Genomic DNA, 14,569 nt, shown 5'->3' with positions numbered 1-14,569 from the left:
CCCCCCCCCGTTTCCGAGAGCTACGAGAACAACTTCCGGCTCGTTCCCGGCTCGTTCCCGGCTCGTTCAGGCGGAATTCGCAGAGAGAAATAGGAATCCCCTTTCGCACTACACTAAAGTCGCACTGTTAAACTGTGTCTGGAATCGTGTGTGTCGTGCGCGGCGCGGCTCGACGGGGCGCGCAAAGGCGGGCCGCCCAATTAATTAAGATAGCTCCTAGACACACACGTTAGATCGATAGGGACCGGCCGCGATAAAGACTGGCGAGGGTCTCAGACTTCAGGGATGTTGCAGTGCTGTGGTGTTGGAGGTGGCGCTTCCACGGCACCTCACGCTCCGCAGCTGCAGGGTATCGGATCCGCTGTCGGGGCTACCACCTCCACGAGAACCACCATCATGCAGGACGCAGTTCTCGAATCCATCCTGGAGGTGAGTTCTTTTTCTTGGTCCATTTCTCTTATCTCGACACGCGACATCATTATTTCATATAATGTTGCATCATCGTGATAAAAGAGTTTGCCAATATTGGAGTTTGTATTATCAGTGTTTTGCTTTCCCACCATAATTATTTGAGAAATTATTACTACTCATTATTGTCGTTTATTTAATTTGCAATTAATTATGGCTTTTAATTAAATATAGCTTTTTTCTGTTTTATAGAATTGATATCCGGATGCTATTTTTTTTAAACTAAGAAAAACTAAATCTTTAATCCTCGCTGTTTCTATGCTCTCATGAAGGAATAGAAACAGGGAGATGTTATTTCGTAGTTAACAAAAATTAGAGATCTTTAGCGGCGATATTAACGAATTCGCGATTGCGGAACGCGTGCGTGCGCTCGTCGCGAACCGAAAGTCCTTGAAATTAAAGCAGATTATGTGGAGAAGTAATATGCATGTAATCAATAGACACACACACACACATATACATACACGCGCGCGCGCGTACAGAAAAGTTATGTGTAAACCATCGACAATGAATCGCGGTTTATGAAAAGCTCTCTTTCATTCTCGCCGCGGATGCTCGATAAAGCTCACATAATATGATGAAAAACAAAAGTTTTTATTAATATCTTCCGGCTGCGATTGCTCCTTTTCCGAGAGGCTTTAATTCGTAACATAAAATCACTTGAACTCCATTAGCGATTTATGTAGGGATCTCGAAAATCTACACGTGGGAAAATTAATACTGACTCGCGACAGAAGTACCCTACCGCAATCTAGATAATTGAAGCAATTAATTTCGCGAAGTGGTAAGCAATTTTGCAGATTACATATGGGATGTCGTGCCATAATTACCGATTAATTAGAAAGAATATATCAAAGAGAAGACGGGCGTTGAAATGATCTGTCGGATTATTCTCTTATTTTCCGATGACATTTTTTCTCGCGAAAGATTTTCCGCTAGATTATATACAGCGAGAGATCAGTTGCTCGCGCACCTTCGGGCAATTGGAACACAAAAGCTCCTCTTTCATTACAAATGTGACATTCTAGTCGTGAATTTCTAACCAGACCTCGCTCCAGGTTATTAAGAGGGGCCGCAAAAATCAAACCAGCTTCTCTTTTCATCCGTTATTTCCATTCTGGAACATTGTCGGATAATGATATAAAATTATATCAACATCCTATACTTATATATTTTATATCTTATTAAATTATTATTATTATTATTATTATGTCTCTTATATATTAACATCTTATTAAAATTGCTCTTTTAAGTTAAATTATATTAATATCTTATACATAAAATTAAAAATTATAATATTTTATTAAATTATACTTTTTATCGTATAATATTTTCGTTGCGATATGTTAAACTTGATTTTTAATTTTAGACATAAGAGATTCATCTCGCTACTTGCGTGATTCCAGAAACAATAAATCTCTTGTATAAATAGCTTCTATTAATTAAGGCGCTGGCGCATGTTTATGTTAATAAACCTACGTAGCTACATGTTACCGAGTAATATCAATCATGCACTGAAGAGGATGTTGCATCTACCGAATGTTTACGGATATCATTTACGCGACAACGCTAATTATACGATTTGTTTAGCAAATGCGAGAGACGGAAGCCCGACGAGCGGAGCTGGAGAGGCAGCACGCGGATGCACAGAACCAGCTGCGGGAGAAGATAGCAGGACGCTATCAGGGCCCGGAGTCGGTGGAGGCGTTGCAGTCGAAGATCCGGGAGCTTGAGAAGAAGACGGAGCTGCAGATAGTGAAGCACGAGGAGCTGTCGCTAGAGCTGACCAGTTTGAGACGTGCGCGTAGTAGAGGACCGATCGTAGGGCACGTCACATCCTCGAGCGTCCCGACGTCCACTTGGCCGCCATCTGGCTCCGAGATCGATAGAATCATCGCCAAGATCGAGCAGGATAATAGGTATCGATAAAATTTCTTTTCAGTTAATAAAGATGGAATTCGTCAAGCATTTACAACTTCGTTCTTTGCACGCTGCGTATATATGTATATGTGCATAAAGATGTATCAGTTTGTGAATTGTATTGGCGAATCGCGAATGCGCGAATGATTAATTAAAATCAATTTAGCACCAGCAGAATGTTACACGAACTGGATCACGGGTCGCGGGGCGCGATAACCACGCAACAACCCTCGGCCACGCAAAGCATCCTTCGGTCCAGCTCGGAGAATCTTCCCAATCTCGGCCAACACCAACACCCACCTCATCCGCACGCCCTCAACCTCGGAATGCCTACCCAGATGGGCCACGTATGTAATCCATTTCTATGATTATCTTTGTCACTCTAATCTATTCCGTTAATACCGAGACAAGACGTCAATAATAAATGTAATTTTTTAAATAATTGATAATATATATTACAATACTCTATACTAATTATTGATCGATATATTATTATATTTCCATTTATATTACATTTATATTTGAACGATTTTCACATAATTTGCGCGCATTCTCTCTATTTATTTTTTATATTCTATAAAGACTCGTTAAGAGTTTTTAGCGATCAAAGACAAAAAGTTTTTCTTGCTATTGTTTTGGAAAGCATTCTTGCCGCTATTTACATTAATAATCAGAGCTGAGAAGCTCTGAGATGTTTGCTAATTATTGATAAGACTTGTTCGAACAGTACGCAGGCTCACCAATGCCGTTAACGCCGATGATGCCTGGCTGTCCTCCACTGACGCCGAACGGACCACCGTATCACTACAGCGAGCCGATACCGCCGGCGCCGTCACTCTCCAGCAGCCAGTCACAGCCCGCTTTCCAACAGAAGATCCAACAATATCAGCCGCAACAGCACGATTTATCGAGTTCCCATTCCCAAAGTACTCTGCCGTCGCAACAGAAACAGCAGCAACAAACGCACACTTCACACTTTACAAGCAATCAGTATCAGGAGAGCTATCCACATACGCAAACGTATCAGCAGCCGCTTCAGCAGCAGCAGCCGCAGCAACAACATCCGGCCCCGACCACGTACCTGACATCGGTCAGCCAGAGTGTGATGCCTCACTATACACAGCCTGCTCAAACCGCCCAGAATTATCAATTGAATGGCAGTCAACAGGTGTGTCATCAATTATTCAAACGCGATTACTTTTTTACAAGATAAATTAACTTAACAATAAGTAACAGGATTCTTGGATATCTACAAAGATATCTACCTTTAAATAAAACTAGTTATGTTGTTTTCAATGTTTGTTAAAAAAGTATCTGCCTAAAATAGATTTAATGTAGAGCAGTTACGGATTAATTTTGGCCATCAATTTCTCATCGTACTTTTTTATATTAGATGTATTTGATTTTATCATATATACATCTCAAAAATTGTAAAAAAGGCTAATAAGATTATAAACCTTACAATATAATGAATCTGTGTATCGCATACAGGCAACGACATATCCTAACTTGTCCATGGCATCGCATCCGAATGGGACTTACAGCACGGGCACAAGCAGCTTCAATACCCAATTGCCCCATCACAATTACAGTGTGCCGCAGACGAATATCCCGCAGACCACGTTGCCCTCGCTGTACTCCACCACGTCCTACCATTCCACTCTTGGAGGCCTCACGAGCGTACCCCAGACTGTTCTTCCTTTTTCCACTGGTCAAAGCACCTTCGCCACGAGTGGATCGACTTATTCCACTACCGTCGGGACCAACGCTTTTGGGACGTCGGGCGTAACCTCAGGTCAGAATTGCACAAATATGTATCATTAAAAGATTTAGTATATATAGTTGTTTTATCTTTTTTTAGACAGCAAAAAAAATAAATTTTATTTTTTCAACTTTTAAACAAAAGTTAGAGCATTATTGTTTTAAACTTTTCAATTTATGATATTATTATTTTCAGTGTGAGAAGTATATTATTTTATTAAACAGACAGTGCGACAGCGCAATTTTTAAAGTTAATTGGTTGTTTTGATATCTTTTTGTGCAGGTACTAGTTCGGGAGGCTTGTTACAAGCAATAGGCGATCCTCTGCAAGCGATGCAACAACTCTCCGCCCAATCGCAGGCCAATCAGCTTCAGCAGCAGGCAATCATTCAGCAGATCCAGCAGAGCTTGCGCGCCAGCTCACCGACCGCGCCGAGTACCGCAACCGGCCATCACTTTTTAGGTCCCAGGCAAATGCCGAAGATCCCCACGAGTATACTGACGAATCCCCTGGACCGATTGACCAACACCGAAGACATTGTATCCGAAGGTCAAGTGGATATGCTGGACGTGCCCGGCAAGGGTAGATGTTACGTTTACATAGCCCGTTTTAGTTACGAACCATTTCAACATTCACCGAACGCGAATCCGGAAGCGGAACTGCCAGTCCAGGGTGGCGATTATCTCCTAGTTTGGAGCCAGCCGGACGAAGATGGTTTTCTGGACGCGGAGACGCTCGATGGTAGACGCGGTCTGGTGCCGGCCAACTTTGTGCAGAAGTTGGTCGGCGATGATCTATTGGAATTTCATCAAGCTGTTCTCGGCCTTAGAGACGTGGACGATTCCGCCTCGACGAATATCCCTCAAGTGAGCAATATGAAATCTAACAAGGTATCTAATGATGCGACGCACTTATCTTTTTAATCCTTGCGACAAATACATCGACATTATGACAATGTCAATACATAATAATTAATGAGAATGTTACTAAAATCTCATTGAGAAAATGTTAATCTGGGTGTAATAATAATTTTTATTTCGTATATTTTAGTGCTATCTGCAAGATATTGATTTAGAATTAGCCGCGTTGGAAGAAGGTAACCGGAATCGTCAAGCAGAACTGTCCGCGTACGCGGAACTTGACAATATCGCGGAGGAGGATGAACAAGAACCGCCAGGTTAGTACGCTCTACCAGTTTGCTGTGATAATTTGCGAGACAATGCATGACGCATGTTATTAACATCAAATTAAACAATATAATAGATATCAAATCTACGCCCGCAATCCAGTAAATGTCTAGATGTATTTGGTACTTGGATCAATTAATAATTCTAGAAAACCTGGCAATCGGATTCGCTTTCAACGATGTGGTTGAAAGATTTTTCGGATCATTGTTCCAAAATAATATAATTATGATGCAGTTTTAGAAATTATTTTCTATAGAACTTGCTTTCATGGTTTGTCCGTCCCGCTTAATTGTGTGTGCGTGTGTGTGTGTGTTGTGTGTAATCTATACATGTTCAATATAATATTCGATACTTCAAAAACGCAATACTAAATTATTCTCAGTGTATGTATCTATAGCGCTTCTCTCTTTTCTTTGTTGCACGAATTGGGGACAAAAAAAATCTATGCATGTCAAACAGTAAACGTCCACGCCTCGATCCCGAACCGGTTTTCACGAAGTGAGTAGTCACATAATAAAATGGGGAACGCAGAGAACCGAATCGCGTTGCACTGTGTTAAGTGTTGGCTGGACTTAGGTTGGCTTAGAGAGATAGACAATAGTCAGAGATCCTTAGCTACAGCTAGGCTTTGTCTTTGTCTTTTCTTCCTGAAGAAGTCTACATGTTTTCGGACCTAGTTCCGGCGCCGCAGCACCTCACACTCGAGCGGCAACTCAACAAAAGCGTGCTGATCGGATGGACCGCGCCCGAGAACACGCACCAACTCGAGTCTTACCATGTCTACGTGGACGGAGTGCTGAAAGTCACGGTGAAGGCCACTGAGAGGACTAGAGCCTTGGTAGAAGGAGTCGATTCTACTCGGGTTTGTATAAAATCTCTTATTAAAACTATTCATTAAATTCTATAGAATTCAAACATTGTGCAAAACATGCGACCGCAAATTTGAAGTTGTAATTATTAATTATAAAATTAAGATTATGTGATTTTAGGACTAAAATATATACGAGATAAAGTGCTTTATGGAAAAGATTAAACTGTCTTAAGTTTTAAATGATTATGTGATTTCAGAGCATGTAATAGAATGATGGATCAACTAGTATAAAAATAGTAGATTAAACATTTTTCTGTTTTATATTTTAATCTATTTGAACTGTATTAAAAACATATTCTTCTGTTGATGCAGCCGCACAGAATAAGCGTGCGTTCGGTCACGCATTCGAGAAGAACGTCGCGCGATGCTGCTTGCACAATGGTGATCGGTAAGGATATCGCGTTAGGTCCAACCGCCGTCAAAGCGTCGAACGTCACGGCGACCAGCGCTGTAATATCTTGGCTACCCAGTAACAGCAATCATCAACACGTCGTATGCGTAAACAACGTGGAAGTGAGAACAGTGAAGCCGGGCGTTTACAGGCATACTATCACCGGCTTAGCCCCGTCGACGATATACAGGGTGACCGTCAAGGCGAAGAACTTACGGGCGACGCACTTCGAGGAACAAAACGCCCAGGCGGCAAATAACTTGGCTTGCCACGTCCACTTCAAGACGTTGCCCAAGGGACTACCAGATCCTCCGGTCGATATCCAGGTTAATAAAATTTTACATTCCCTTATTAAAAAATAAAAATTTATAATCGTTAAATTTTCTAAAAAATAATTCTAGAGCCTAACTTGAAATTTCTGAAATTTTCATAATACTATTCTCAAGGAAAAGATCTCTCAAACACTAATGGTACGTAATATTATGCAATTTTCAGGTGGAGGCTGGACCGCAGGACGGCACTTTGCTAGTGACTTGGCAGCCTGTTGCCCTAAACGGTTCGGCCGTCACCGGTTACGCGGTGTACGCCGATGGTAAGAAAGTCACCGATGTCGACAGCCCCACCGGCGATCACGCGCTCGTCGATATACACAAGCTTATGGGTCTCAACCCGAAGCACATCACCGTCAGGACTAAGAGCAGGGAGAGTCAGTCGGGTGACAGTTGCGCAACGGCGATACCTTGCAGCGTGCTTCGCGGGGGTCCTACCGCAGGTCACATGCCGTCCCATGGTGGAGCCCCGCATATGGTGGACCAACGACAGCAACAGTCTACCGGCATGGTTCCCCAACAGGATGATTCCGCTCGTCATCGCATGACTAGTCAGCGATACCCAAACGCACCGATGCCTTCGCACATGCGACGACACGTGAGCAACAGGGTGGACGCCCACGGTCAGGTTATCATCGAGACGGACGAGAATCTTTCCGACAAAGAGATTTATCCCGGACAGAGTATTCCTCAAATGGGTAAATATAGGAGAAATACGAAAAAGCGGGGGAATCTGGGTTGAGTGATGGGTGATTTCGCCGGAACTCGAACTCCCCTGATTATGTAGGTTGTGTTCTATCTAATCGCGGTCTATAAACGGTCTGTTTCAGGTATCCCAGAGATCACAAAGGATTCCGCGAGCGAGGCAAATTACAGCGAGGAGGATGATCCCACACGAAGATCGCGAATGCCGCCGCAGCATCACGGCCCGCATCATCGTTATGGTCCTCAGATGGACTCACAGGGTCCACCTGGCGCGCATAGGTCTCCTAACATGAGTGGTCCCAGCGGTAGACCTCAAGATCCTTATTATGACCAAACGGGTATATATGCAGTTATTGCCTTTGCTATAATAAAATTTAATTTCTAATTTAGCAATTTAATTTTTAATCCAAAAATTTTGAAAAATTTTTGTTTATGTTAATATATATTAATATTTTTTTTTGTGTATTATTCAGGATCTCAAAGGGGAAGAGGTCCAGTTTATCGTGGTGCACGCGGCACACAAGCTCAAGGTGGACCAAGTCATCCAACAAGTGCAGCTCAACAGATGAACAAAAGGCAGCGATGGTTCGTGGCGCTGTTCGATTACGATCCCACAACCATGTCACCAAATCCAGATGCGTGCGAAGAGGAATTACCATTTTCCGAAGGCGATACCATCAAGGTTCCATTTTATTTCATATTGTTCTTGTTTAGTATTTGTAAAAATATTAAAATTATGTTTTAATTAAAACAAAAATTAGTTCTTTTTACGTAAAAAATTACATATTAGTTTTCTAAAGTTTTTAATAAAATTGAAATTAACTATTCGACTCTTATATTTATATCTATATAATGATATTGTATTTGAGAAAATGTCACAATTTTCTCTTATTGTACGTATGTAAAAGAAATCTTATATAACGTTTTATGTTCCATAGGTATACGGCGAGAAAGATGCCGATGGTTTTTATTGGGGCGAGTGTCGGGGTAGACGAGGATACGTTCCTTATAACATGGTAGAGGAGCTTAAAGATCCGCCGGGTCAAGGTCAGCCTGGTAGGAGAGGACCTGCACAAAACGAGAGATGGGGAGACATTTATGCGAGTATGCCCGTGAAAAAGATGATAGCTCTCTATGATTACGATCCTCACGAATTGTCTCCCAACGTTGATGCTGTAAGATTTTTATCTCGTAATATTTTGAATTTTTTTGTATAAATCTCATCCATAAAAATATCATTTAAATACACATTTAATCGTTTGTGAAAGTCCATCAATTATCTTCTATTCATGAATTATATATTTATATACATATTTATTATATATTACTAATCGATTTCTTAATTTTATAGCAAGTGGAGTTAACGTTCCAAACCGGAAACGAAATCTACGTTTACGGCGATATGGACGACGACGGTTTTTACATGGGCGAGCTGAACGGCGTACGCGGTTTAGTGCCGAGTAACTTCCTCACCGAGGCACCTGGACAAAATCAAGGACAACCGCCACCTGGTAGCAGGCGACCTGGCGGCCAAAGTCAAGGACCGGGCGCGAGAGGGCCGCCGCCGCCTCCACGGGAACCACCCCCGGCCGGTCATCGACGTGGCAAAGGTAAACAGCACCAGTCGTCGTATCGATTTTTTCTTACAGCGCCGATTACCGGGGCATGGATCCAGCTCCTCAAGCCAAAACGACACGAGATCAACGATGTTGTGCTTTGCACGGAGAAAAAGAGATTGCTCTGGCACAACAGCGTATTTTATGTTGTAGCAAATTTCGTCGGTCATTACACAAGCAACGAATAAATTTTTTAATTAAATTTGTTTCGGCAAAAAAAAACGAGAATTTATTCGGCAAGATTTTTTTTTACTTTACAGAACAAATAGATTTTATCATAATAAATGGAATAAACGATTACAATAGCAAAGTTTAATCGCTTTCGAATTTGCAGTAGCGACGCGATAGCAAGATTCTTTTCCTCCGTGTGTATATCGATATCGTTTCGACGTTCCCAATTACCGATATATGCCTTGATGTAGCATTTACAATATAAGAGGAAGCCGCCAAATTCTTAGAAACTAGAAGCGATTGGTTTTTACTGCAAACTAGAAATTGTTGGACGTGGGTTGTACGCGATTCGAGACAACGGGATGTTGGAACTGGCTCGAGGAGTTGTTGACGTGCGTTTCTACACCGACGCGACGCGCCGATTTCGTAAACACGGTCGAATCGAAAATATACTCGTGTTGTGTTTAATTTAATCGAAGCGATAGCGTCGCGTCGGTGTGTAAAAGAAAAGAACGGAAACGCAAACGGCAAGCAATACAAGACACGAAACCAGATGTGCCAGACGACAGGCAGAAGAAGGGTCACACTGATATTTTTAGCGTTGCGCGTTAATCTGGCGAGTCTCCGGATGATATTCTTTATGCAAATCGAGCCGAATGAGCATGCGGCGTATAATTAGATGAAATCATCATTTTAAGTAAAGTATAAATTGCGCGTTCGACGTGTGATACGTCCCGCATACGCATTTTAATCAGGAGGACTCGTTGTTTCGCTTCAAATGTGTACACGCAAATGAACGCACTTACCGATAAAATATCATCGATAAACCCGCTCTTTTGTGTAGGCGTTTAATAATGTTATATATACGAAATTGTTTCCAAGATCGTCAATGTTACAAATATACATCGATAGAAATTTTCTGTGTCACATATACATAAGAGAATTGGTGAACGTCCGAGGAACACGTGCTATCCACCAAGCTGCTTTCAGTGTCTTCTATTAAGTATATATCTAATATACATATATATACATATACGTATATTTTTATATATATTTTTATCTCTCCGGGCACTATCTGCCTCTGTTACTACTACTCTACGTATATCTGTCCTATTCTCTCTGTCTATATTATATACATACGTATTATATTTACACTATATATAATTATCAACTGATTATATACACACACGATTATGTTGCTGTGATATATAACAGTTTACTTTATATACCGACATGATCTGTTTCTGTGTGCCTGAACTGATCGATGGTCGTCGTGTCACATGATTGTCGTTCGTGTCGTGTTGTCATGCTGGCCATTTACGATTACGTTGATTTTTCCGTTTGATTATTCATCGATCGATCCATAAGTAAGATCACGATTACGCTCATAAATTTCATTCAAAGATGCCGAGAAACGAATAATGGCATCGTGCTCTTGCGTGATTTACAAAACCTCGCCTTTGGCAATTCCAGAACTTTACGCGATTTGAATGATCCTACTAGCAATCCGTCTCTCGCTGATCGCGTTGGATATTGCGCGTCTCTTTAGAATCTCGAAAGTATATATACCCCGGCATGCTCGATCGACTCGAAAGAAAAGAGAAAAAGAGAAGTAAGAGATAAATGCGCCATAAATGACAACACGGTTCTGTTCTCTTCTCTGTTGCTAGATGCCTGCATTGTGCCTGTGTCTGTCCCTGTCTGTCACTTAGACTCTAGACAACTACAACAACAACCACCACCATCACTAATGAACAACCAACAACATCAACTACAACATCAAAACAATCCACCGCATCTAGCCTACCAACAAGCGAATCACCACAGCTACACGACCGTAACCACGTCCAATCAGCATGGGCCCAGTCACTTGCCACCCGGCGGCGGTGTCATGGGTGCCCATCAGCAAGGTCCCGTACCGCCCCACCTTCAGCAACAGGTGAGTAAATTTCTTCGTCGCTTTCTTTCTCTATCTTTCTCTCTTTCTCGTGTGCTTTTTTCGTCAAATTCGTGTGCTTTTGTGCGCTTGTTCAGGTACATCGATGCTTTCACGATCGACGACTGTCCATAATCGGCAAGTCGTTGTTTATGTGTCATTATTGCCAATCTCCTTTTAAAAAGAATGGAGAGATTGAAATTTGAATTTTATCCAGACCAAGTCTAAGAGAAATTGTATATTCTCTTATTATAATTATTCTTTTAGACAAGGGGAAATTCTTTATTTTATTCATGTTATTTTGGCATATAGATAAAATATGGATATCGAATTTGAGATTATATAGAATAGAAGAAATTTATAGAAATCTTATATATTTCTGTGCGTTTGTATCTTGTATTTGTTGCTTTCTGTGCTTCATTGTCAGCTCTAACTCGCGGTTCTAACTATTCTTGTTGAATGATATTTGATTCTTTCGCATGAATGCAAGATATATATTATATATTGCAAAATATAAATATGTATATATGAAATATAAAATATATTAATCGTTTTACAAAATTATCAATTTTTTAGGATATTAATTTCTTTCAAATGTAACGTAGGTTGAAAAAAATAGGCAGTTTATTTTTTATTAGAAAAACTTGATTAAACTTGTTATTTGGTATAATATTTTTGCATTTTGCTTTTGTTGTATGTGCCTTTTTGTAATTTTGCAAATGTAAATTGCGTTTTATTGCGCAGCACATGAACTGTGTCAACGTATATGTCGTATAAACGCTTTATATCATATAGCATGTTGTACTATCGTCTCACTTGGCTTTTTGTGATACTCATTAAAATCGTTGCAATAGAAAATGTACTTTTTGCTTCGATAGACTGCTGGCGTGAAAATGTCCCACACTGATACATATTCTACAAAATTTATGACGAATCAGAAATATGACACAAACATCTTTATATAATATTCCTGTCTATCCTTATTTTATCTTCTTTGGACTATACATACGCCTCGTCTATCAACAACTCTCCTTATTTATTTTTATCATCAACTATTTTAAACTACAATGTATAGAACAAAGGTCATTGCATCTCTTTTTCGCATTGCCAACAATTACATTATTATTAGCGCGAATCGTAGAATCTTCAAAATGATAGAAAAGCCTCTTCTCGCGCATAAGTGACACTAGCGGAAGTATCCGGTAGAGCGCAATAGAAATAGGAAGAAAATAGAGATTAGAGAGTCTCTAGCCAAAAAGATAGATGTGGTTTATGGAATTAACATTCTAGCGATTGGACGAATTCAGCAAAGAGACGAAAAAAAAAAACAAGAAAATTTTTATATCTAAGGGAGAAAAAATCGTTTATCCACGTTTCTTTGTTCTTAGGGGAAGGGGAGGGGCGGCGTGGTCAATCGAGTCGCTGGTAGTAACATGCCAGGTGTGCAAGGCCAACACCTTCAACAACAGCAGCAAGACTATCAGGGCCAGCCAAATCAGCCGTATCAGCAGCAGCAGCAGCCGAATCAGCCGTATCAGCAGCAGCAGCAGCAGTCGAATCAGCCGTATCAGCAGCAACAACCGAATCTAGGATATCAGCAGCAACCGCAACAACAATTCCAACAACCGCAGCAGCAGCAGCAACAATCAGGCCAGCCGTTTTCGCAGCAGAATCAGCAGGGCGGACCTGGAATGCAGCCTCCTCAGAGCACCAGCAAGCCCATGAGAGGAATACCGGCGGTGCTACCGACGGCACAGTCCAAGACGCAACCTAACACGCAGCAGAATCAGCAGCAACAACAGCCACAACAGCAGAGTACCGGGCCGAACCTGATGCAGAAATTCACCGAGATGGCGGGCGCGAGTGCAGGTGGCGACATATTATCCAAGGGCAAAGAGCTGATCTTTATGAAGTTTGGATTGGGCAAGTGAGAAGGAGCGATCGTTGATGGCGCGACGACGATGATTATGATAATAATGATGATGATGATGATGATGATAACGACGACACGTTATCGCGATTGTTTTCGTTTCTTCCTTTTCGCGCTCGACGTCCATGTTTGACGCGTACGCAAGTTGTCGATTTCTCGACAAGTTGTGCAAAAAATCAGTATTATCACAAATGTTGTTTCACAGTGAAGGGAATACATAATAACGAGTAATCTCGCCGGATGTGTTGTTGCTGAAAACAAGGCGAAGGACGAAGAGGCGAAAAATCTGCGCCGCCATTGCTGCTGCTGCTGCTGTTGTTATCCGCTATTAATAACCGTTAATTGTGCGTAAATTGTGTTATAAAAAAAAGAGAAAGAAATCGTTGCTGGACAAATACAATCGAGGACGAACCTCGGAAGGGAGAAAGGACATTCGGTGGAGACCGCTCGGCATAGGGAAAAAGATAGAAGGTTTACGCCGAGAATTGACACTGACGATTTCATCGATCGAGAAGAAACAAGAGATACGTATGAGATTCATCAAACTTCTTCTTAATCCTCCTTCTCCAAAATCTTCTTCTTCTTCTTCTTCTTCTTCGCGCGACGGTAGGATCCTCGATCGGTGTTGCATGGTCTCTTAAAAAAAAAAATACTNCGTGTCTTATAAATCGCGTATCCACGCGACTATTTCTTCTAATCTCTCTTCGTCCTCTTCGAACCTCGCATTATTCGGAACCGCCATTCGATTATCAGAGCAAACAAACGTTCGCCGCGATTATATCGAATGCGAGAAAAGAAAAATGCGCGTATTAAAAAAAAAAAAAAAACGAGCGGAAACGAGTGCGCACTAGCGTAGTGAAACCAGAGAAGTCGAAAGCCGGATTTTTCGTCACGCGAAAAGAAGAGAGAGGTGGAGGCCGACCTAGAGAGGGATAACCATATCGTCGTATAGGAGTGAAGATGCGACAACAACATGGGTGTGCCTTGGAGAACCGTCTCACCCAGCAGCAACCAATAATCATATCTCTAATCGATAATTCTCTAGCTATTTTTTCCTTTCCTCGTGGAAATCGAGTGCTATATCGAGAGCCGTGGCGGCGCATACACAAATAAACGATGACGATCTCTCGTCTTGAGAATTTTCTCTTGTTCCCATGTGTGAATAGGTGTGTATGTGTGAGACTGGAAAAGCTCCTTTCCCTCTCTTTGCGTACCTCATACGTCCACCTCCCTATATTCTCCTCCTCCGCTTCTATTTTAGCATCCCCTTGGATGGACCCGCG

The 14,569-nt window shown here is 41.5% G+C and overlaps 1 protein-coding gene across 5 annotated transcripts; it reads left to right on the top strand.

The window, feature by feature from the left end:
• The first annotated feature begins 98 nt into the window (after positions 1 to 98).
• On the top strand, positions 99 to 13,936 carry LOC115242270. 5 transcript variants are annotated; one of them, XM_029818433.1, is made up of 16 exons: positions 99 to 429; positions 2,059 to 2,387; positions 2,564 to 2,735; positions 3,116 to 3,556; positions 3,880 to 4,183; positions 4,433 to 5,040; positions 5,201 to 5,327; positions 5,991 to 6,199; positions 6,521 to 6,925; positions 7,095 to 7,626; positions 7,759 to 7,971; positions 8,107 to 8,315; positions 8,572 to 8,808; positions 8,985 to 9,243; positions 11,091 to 11,359; positions 12,745 to 13,936. In XM_029818433.1, exons 1-16 carry the CDS (start codon positions 286 to 288, stop codon positions 13,285 to 13,287), a joined length of 5,001 nt encoding a protein of 1,666 aa, XP_029674293.1. In that variant the 5' UTR covers positions 99 to 285; the 3' UTR covers positions 13,288 to 13,936. The 5 variants fall into 5 exon arrangements, with proteins under 5 accessions (XP_029674293.1, XP_029674294.1, XP_029674295.1 ...); XM_029818434.1 differs by having other exon boundaries at positions 2,555 to 2,735; positions 4,433 to 5,016; XM_029818435.1 differs by having other exon boundaries at positions 2,555 to 2,735; positions 6,015 to 6,199.
• Positions 13,937 to 14,569: the final 633 nt, after the last annotated feature.

The sequence above is a fragment of the Formica exsecta genome, unplaced genomic scaffold (assembly GCF_003651465.1).
Source record: "Formica exsecta isolate Colony F162 unplaced genomic scaffold, ASM365146v1 scaffold59, whole genome shotgun sequence".
In the NCBI taxonomy this organism is placed as follows: domain Eukaryota; kingdom Metazoa; phylum Arthropoda; class Insecta; order Hymenoptera; family Formicidae; genus Formica; species Formica exsecta.
This window is presented reverse-complemented; position numbering and strand designations above follow the sequence as displayed.